General features: G+C 38.0%; 2 protein-coding genes across 2 annotated transcripts in view; one reads left to right on the top strand and one right to left on the bottom strand.

The window, feature by feature from the left end:
• The window catches only part of LOC115306627 (olfactory receptor 52D1-like), a 2,194-nt gene extending 781 nt beyond the window's left edge, over window positions 1-1,413 (top strand). The window contains 1 exon segment of the mRNA XM_029957149.1: window positions 1,301-1,413. Within this exon segment, the coding sequence (XP_029813009.1) occupies window positions 1,301-1,413 (113 nt within the window).
• The window catches only part of LOC115271632 (olfactory receptor 52D1-like), a 56,771-nt gene that overhangs the window by 5,024 nt on the left and 43,317 nt on the right, over window positions 1-8,430 (bottom strand). The gene's annotated exons all lie outside the window — the stretch shown is intronic.

Below are 8,430 nucleotides of genomic sequence, written 5' to 3'. Positions count from 1 at the left end.
ACTCTCTTACTTTGTAACATACTTCTCTCCTCTCAAGTTATTGTAATCTAGTGGTCTTCAAATATTTCATTTGGGTATTTCCTAAAAGGATTTTCAAATCACTTCATTCCTTTCAAAACTTAAGAAGACTCTTTGGGGTGCCTGGGTGGCTCAGTTGGTTGAGTGTCCGACTTTGGCTCAGGTTATGATCTCATGGTTCGTGGGTTTGAGCCTCACATTGGGTTCTGTGCTGACAGCTAGCTCAGAGCCTGGAGCCTGCTTCTGATTCTGTGTGTCCCTCTCTCTCTGCCCCTCCTCTGCTCATGATCTGTTTCTCTTTGTCTCTCAAAAATAAATAAATGTTAAAAAATAGTTTATTAAAAAATAAATAAAAATAAAAATAGAAGTCCCATAGGACACTTTTTAATTTATCCTATGATGACAACTTTATGCCCTAGAATTTTACAACTCAGCATTACCTATTAAAAAGTATATGAACAAGCTTTTCTAACTGTCAGAAATTTGAAATTATTGCTGTCTCTTTGAAGTTAGTTCATTTTCCTACATGTGTATTTTTGCTTGAATATCTCATTATGATAACTCATATAATTTTAATAGTACAAGGAATTATTTAATTTTATTTATTTATTTATTTATTTATTTACTGTAGCAATAGGCTCCAAATGTTAAAATGTTATATTATGACAATTATTATAATAATATACTAATAACAGCGATATAATAATCTTTACATTTTATTAATTATAACCATAGAGCCAGTTTGTTTTGGAAATAGTATTCCTTAATGAGGTAGATAGAATTTTTACTTTTTTCCAAATTACCTCGTGTATTCACGAGTCCATATTGATTCAACGAAGTGGGGCTCATACTTAGTTATTCTCCATTTTATTTTTATAAAAGTAGGCTCTAAGAACCCTTGGTTAAAAGTAACTGAGTTGGATGCGGAGGGAGTTTTGTTTCTGTATTGTTGCAATCAAGCCGTAATTGAGAGTAACTGCTGTAATCAGCAATGGTCCTAAGAGTTCTGGCAAAGGAGAGTGCTCTCGTGGTGGGATTCTCAGGAGGGACTGCAGCCAGAGAGTGCTGGTGTACATGATCTACATGATGGGGCTGGTTCAAAGTAGGGGAAATTTAAAATTGCCACGTGGAGCCTACTGTTTCTATTAGAATCTACTTCTGCAGCCAATGAAAGCAGCAGGGGTTTGGGTGACACTTAGAGTTACAGTGTGTGCTTGGGAAAATCAAATCCCCTAGCCCCGCCCCAGCTCGCTCATCGACCTCTACTGCCCTCTACTGGCAGAGTCTGAGAGCCAGCCAGCAGGTGGAGGTCCCAGCCCAGGCATCCCCAAGCACAGCACAGAGGGATTGAAGCTGAGAAGCAATCGCTTAGCAATTAACACAAAAACCCTGTGATTCATACGTGGGCATGTGGGTGTTATAACCTGCATGACACTGGGGGGGGGGGTTGAATATATGTAAATCATACCTAGAAATCAAAAGAAATTAATTTGATTTGCTGTACCTTACAATAAGTTTTTAATTATTATGAAATGTAAGAGAAATGTATATCAGTAAGAAAACAGGAAGCATTTCATAAAATTACATAATTTTTGGATTGTAACTCAAAATATTTCATAAAATTCCATGAAATGGCATTTATTTGAATGAAGCATAACTTTTCTAATGCACATCTTCATTAGAACCAAACACGTACATACACGTGACATAATTTTTTCATCTTTCAAGTCTTCCATGAAGTTTGAAAAATATTATAGACCATAAAAACATGAGAGTTATATATACAAGTACTAAATATCACAATTCACCTATTTGGAATTATATTTTTCTTTCTAGCTAACAATATAATTTAATGATAGATATTTAGTTACAATTGCAAAAATATTCTGAAGTTAAACATGTCAAAAAAGCAACCCTTCCATTTGAATCTTTCTTTAATTTTCTATCATCTAACTCCCCATTTAAGAAGTTTGACATACTTGGGGTGCCTGGGTGGCTCAGTCAGTTAAGGTTCGACTTCGGCTCAGGTCATGATCTTATAGTCTGTGAGTTCAAGCCCCTCCTCGGGCTCTGAGCTATCAGCCCAGAACCTGGAGCTTGAATTGGATTCTGTGTTTCCCTCTCTCTCTGCCCATCCCCCACTCATGCTGTATCTCTCTGTGTCTCAAAAATGAATAAACATAAAAAAATTAAAAAGAAAAAAGAACTTTGACATACTTAACTTTGGACCAGGGAAGAAAGAGACAAACCATTGCCATTGCCATATTTCTTTAATAATATATTTATATTTAGAACATACAAACATTGTCAAACTATTCTGTTCTAAAACCATTGTTGCTTTTATATATGTATAAGAAGTGAAAGCAAGCCTTGAGCAAGTCATAGGGTAGTATAATGACTCGCGGAGAAGACTTGTTCCAACTCAGAAATTGAAAGTGCTCCTTGGCTTGTTGCATAGATGAGACAGTGGACTAGATGAGAACATTAGGCTTAAGTTATAAATGACTTTTAAGATCACAGAATTTTTTTAAAGTTTATTTCTGACAGAGAGAGAGAGAGACAGAGAGAGAGAGAGAGAGCGAGCGAAGGTGGGGCAAGAGAGGGAAAGAGAATCCCAAGCAGGCTCCACACCATCAGCGCAGAGCCAAACGGGGACTAGTACTCTTGAACCTTGAGATTATGACTTGAGTCAAGTCAGATGCTTGTTTGATTGAGCTCCCTGCACCCTTGAGGTCGCAGGATTTTTATAACTTCATAATTGTAATCCTAACACAAGAATGATAAAAACTAATCTCTTTCCACCAGAGATTGTGTGTCTGGCAGGGGAGGATTTGTCCCCGCTTTAGAGTAGCTCTCTGGCTCCTAACATGGATAAATCTCACATGCAGCCCCTGTGCTTCTATTTCTCCCACTGTGGGACACTGTGGGAGCTACTGGGGCTGCTGTGACAAAATGCCATAGGCTGGATGGCCCAAACAACAGCAATTTATTTTCTCATTGTTCTGGAGGTTAGAAAGTCCTAGAGAAAGATCTGGTAGGGTTCAGTTTTGGGCGAGGACTCTCTTCCTGGCCTGCAGACAGAGCTATGCCTTTCCTTGACCTTTCCTCTGAGTATGAGCAGAGAGAGGAATCTTCTCTGTTGCTTTTCTTAGAAGGACACTAATCCTATCAGCCTAGAGCCTCAACTTCATAACCTCACTTAACTTTAATTGCCCTTCTACATGCTAACTTCCAACACAGGTACATTGGGGTTTAGAACCTCAACATATGAGGGCTTTTTGTTTTTGTTTTTTGTTTTTGTTTTGTTTTGTTTTGGTGGCAATCAATGAGTACATAGTAGATACTATGGATAAAAATCATAAATATCCAAATTAACACAATGAACATTCCTAGCCTCAAACTTTAGCTTTGTCTAACAATCATTCTCCTTGCTCTTGTTAATTTCCTCTATTTTCTCCATCAGGTGTCATCTCAAAACTTCACTGCACCTTGGGAACTGCTGTCTGACTTATAGTAAGTGTGTAGCATATTTAGAGTTTGTTGACTACTGGAATGGATATGTAAAACAAATGAGAAAAATATATGCAGAATGACACTTGGGTTTTTGCTTTAGTCTGTGTGATAGTTCATTTTATGTGTCAACTGACTGGTTCCCACTGTGCCTGGAGAGTTGGCCAAACAGTTTTCGAGGTGTGTTTGTAAGAGTGTTTCTGGATGAAATTAGTGTTTGAATTATAGACTCAATAAAGCAAGTTGCACTGTCAACAGCTGTAAGCATCATCCAATATACTGAAGGCCTGAACTGAGCAAAAAGTTGGAGGAAGAAAAACCCAAGAGTTTCTTGCCTTTTCACTTCAGTTAGGACATCATCTTCTCAGGTCCTTGGTCCTCCTGATTCTCCGGCCTTGAGATGTGGACTAGAATCTCTACCATCAGCTGCTCTGGTTTGCAGGTCTTCAGATTTAAACAGCCTTATGTCACCAGCTTCCCAGGTTTTCCATCCCACGCATGACCAATCATGGGAATTTTCAACCTCCATAATTACATGAACATAGGTCAATTCCTTAGTATAAATCCATCCTTATATCTCTATCTCTATCTATCTATCTATCTATCTATCTATCTATCTATCTATCTATCTAATCTATCTTTATGATACTGACTCTTCAGAAAAGCCTAGGTAATACAATTCAGTACAAAAAATCATGTTATTTATTGAGAAAAGAAAATGATCAAGAACAGGTTTGCATTCGTATTTGGCAAGTGTTGACTTTCCAGTTCTATGCAACAATCAACTAACTACAGATGCCAAACTATTAGTTGGAAATATTATAAATTATAGATTTGAAATATGATATTTCTAAGATCATTCAGCAAAAATACAGAGTTAAAATCAGAGCACGCTTTGAAAAAAGCTGTGCATAATGTTAGTTTTAGGGAAAAAATTGAAGAATCATTTGTAAAGGAAACTGAAAAGAGGTAACATGGAAATAAAAATATTTGGATTTTAGAACGATCACTCTGTCAGCCATGGGAAGAAGTTGATGCACTCTGGCAGAGCTGTGCAGGGAAGAATTAGGAGGTTGCTTTGGTAATTCAGATGCTGAAAGTCTACACTCAGACAGATATGGTATAAATGAAGGGGCTGGAATGTTTGTAGAAATTCTATGAAACTTGGGGCGCCTGGGTGGCTCAGTCGGTTAAGCCTCCGGCTTCGGCTCAGGTCAGATCTCACGTTCGTGGGTTCGAGCCCCGCGTCAGGCTCTGTGCTGACAGCTAGCTCAGAGCCTGGAGCCTGCTTTTGGTTCTGTGTCTCCTTCTCTCTCTGCCCCTCCCCCTCTCATGCTCTGTCTCTCACTGTATCAAAAATAAATAAAACATTTAAAAAAAAAAGGAGAAAATCTTTAAAAAAAAAAAAAGAAAAGAAATTCTATGAAACTTGAAAACTAAATGGACATGGGGACGAAAGTAATACTAGTCAAAGAGTGGAGGATTTTAAGCCAGAGCTGAGAACGACAGTGCCCTTAGGAGAAACGTGACAGGAAGTCCTTCCTCTGTGAACTCAGATGTTCCCTTCTCAGCCCAGCATTCCTGCCTGAGAACACCCACAACTGGCGGGAGTCCAGTTCTCTGATTTCTACCCTGTCTGTCCTATCATTGTCCCAAGAAGGGAGTAGATGTTGGTGAAGGGAAATAACATCTGTCTCACTTCTGCCATCTTGCAACTTAAGTAAATAAACCATAGGATACTCACAACAACACATGGAGGGGGTTTGTAGGATATTATATCTTCCTAAGGATGAGGAAACTAAGGTTTCAATCATGGTTTGGATAACATCATCTAACTGATAAGTGACTGACCTGGTATTCATAACAGGTCTGATCTAAAAACCATTTTCTCATTTATAATACAATTCCTCCCTTTTTCCCTAATGCATTTCTTGGCTTTCATGTCTTCCAGCAAAGAAATAATACAGAGTACTGTAGTGACATCTGTGAAAATGGCTGAGTAAGGACTTTGGGAATTTTCCTCTACCATTGAACCAGTGAGGAAATGAACAAAACAATGGTCCAAATCAACTTTTTCAAATTCTAGACATTGACATTAAACCAAGGTTTGCATCTATGCACGCAGTTCGTATTTAGGAAAATTTGTTGAATTTTTGTAAGATTGGTGGCTTTGTGTCATTTTGATTTGTCCTAATCCCATTCCCTCACTTTCCAGCTCTATAACAGCGTTTAAAAATGTCAACCAGTGGGTCGCCTGGGTGGCTCAGTCGGTTAAGCATCTGATTTCAACTCAGGTCATGATCTCGAACCCCGCATCAGATTCTATGCTGACAGCTCAGAGCCTGGAGCCTGCTGGATTCTGTGTCTCCCTCTCACTCTTTACCCCTGCCTGCTCACACCCTGTCTCTCTCTCTCAAAAGTAAGTAAACATTAAATATATATTTTTGTATTGTCAACCAGTGTGCACAGTGAAAACCAGTAGCCCCATGGCATCAGCAGATAGCAGACTGAGGCTGGACTTCTTTCAAAATGTCCTTTAGAAACCTGTAATTATTTGCCCTATTTAATACTTCCTGTGAAAACCTTGTTGCAAGGCTGTCTATTTGATCTGATCTATAATTCTCTTAATAGAAATATCCTTTTTCCCTGTGGGAATTTGTTAAAAACAATTACAGGCAATCAAATAACTTTGTAGTTGCCTATGATTGTGAATAACAATTGGGGAAAGTAATAAATTAACCAAAACACCAGGAAGGAAAAGCTAAAGAATAAGGTATCTTTAGGAACTTTGAATATTGTTGACATATGCCTTAGGTATAGAAGGCTATGTGCAAGTTAGCACTCTGTGCATGCCCAGAAAAGATCTGAGAAGGCACTTAGGACTCATTCCTGGCTCACCGTGAGGTTCTGCCTGAGTAAGAAAATGAAGTTCCATACTGAAAGGCTAAGTGTTGAAGTTGTGCCTCAACATGCATATAGATTTCTGAGCAAAGACAAAGTCTTACTTTGTAAGAAAATCTTTTTACAATCATTAACTGGCACTGAGTGAACTCAGTAGAGACTTCAGTGGCTGCACATGGAACAACTGATGTTACAGAATTAATTCAGAAATTCACTAAGCAAATGGCAGCAGCAATGATAGCAACAAATATCAACAAAAACAAATTATGAAAAATGTGATTCTCAGAGTTTCTATATGATGTTATTTAAAATGTCCAGTTTTCCAAGGATGCCTGTGTGGCTCAGCTGGTTAATTATCTGGCTCTTGGTTTTGGCTCGTGTCATGATCCCATGTTCCTGAGATCAAGCCTGGTGTAGGATTCCTGTTGACAGTGGAGAGCCCGCTTGGGATTCTCTCTCTCCCTCTCTCTGTTCCTCTCTCCCACTCATTCTCTCTCTCTCTCTTTCTCTCTCTCAAAATATATCAATAAACCTTAAAATATCCAGTTTTCAACAGATTATGGGGCATCAAAACAAATAAACAGAAAGAAACAAAAAGTACGACCCATACACAGGAAAAAAATATACCGAAGGAAACTGTCCCTGAGAAGGTCAAAATACTGAACTTAATAAACATTGGCTTTAAATAAGCTATTTTAAAAATGCTCAAGGAACCAAATGAAACAATGACAGTGATAGAATCAGTAAGGAGATAGTAATTATTTTTAAAAGTACATAGAGGCAATAAAGAGGCCACTTGGAACTCACTGTTTAAATTAGAATCAATTGCTAATGCCAATGAATACAACACATGCTTGGGTGACAGTAATAAGACAGTAATTTATAATATATATAATTTAATGAAAAACATTAATTTTTACGTGCAAAAAACTTAACAAATTCCAACTCTGATAAACTTAAAAAGACATAGCTATTGAAGTCAACAATAGACTGTGCATAAGGGTACTAGCACTGGTCAGGCTTCTATAATAACAAGGCATTAAATTATGGCTAAATAAGAATGAACCTTACAATCAGATTAAGGGGGAGTGAGGGGAGAAAATATGGTTTTACTGAGTGTTAATCATATCCCAAGTACTGTCTGGCTTTTATTAGCAGTTACAAAAACTATGTGAGCTCAGATAATATGAAATAAGTCTTATATGAAAATAATGATATCTAGAGAAGTTACATAACATTTACATCTCATATTTATTTATTGAGTAAAATGTTGAAGACATTATTCTCAGATTTCTACATACATTCAATAATATGTCAGTCCTCACCAGAACCTCATGTGTTAAATGTTATCATCATCCCCTTATACAGTTGACCAAAATAGAGATAAAAGGATTTAGCAATATGCGCACACACAAAACTAGTGGGCAGAGGAGCCGGTTCAAACACAAGCACCCCCATGTTAGTTCTCACACTCTTCGCCACTGCCCAGTGTTCTGGAGTTCAGATCCAAAGCACTCCAAATGCTCAGGTTTTTGTTTTTCACGTCACTTCCCAGTAGAATATTAGTACCATGAGATACAGTTTGAATTCCAGACAGGAATGCCTTTTTTCTTCTTGGTAAATTATAGTCCCTATTGAGATGAACAAAAAGATTTAATCTGGTTCTGGGCAATTCAGAGTTGCCCAAGGAGCAAATTCAATGTCATAGTCAACATACGCACTTTATCTGACCGTTTTTCTTCCCGTGCTTCCTGCCATGTCACTCTGCCTCTCACATCATACACTTCCATATATGTAAAAGCTTCTAGACAATTATCCTTGATGATTTACCTTTTTTTTATCATTTCCAATGGTGGCTCAGAAGTCATACTTAGACCTTCCTCAAGTGAAGAATTCTCAGAAGTCGACTCCGAATCTCCTTGGTCCTAGCCCCATAGATGATGGGGTTGAGCACAGGAGGCACCAGCACATACAGGTTTGCCAGGAAAATGTGCACATTCT

This window comes from Suricata suricatta, chromosome 11 (assembly GCF_006229205.1).
Source record: "Suricata suricatta isolate VVHF042 chromosome 11, meerkat_22Aug2017_6uvM2_HiC, whole genome shotgun sequence".
NCBI lineage: Eukaryota > Metazoa > Chordata > Mammalia > Carnivora > Herpestidae > Suricata > Suricata suricatta.
Note: the sequence above shows the minus strand (reverse complement) of the source record. Positions and strands in the feature narration are given on the sequence as shown.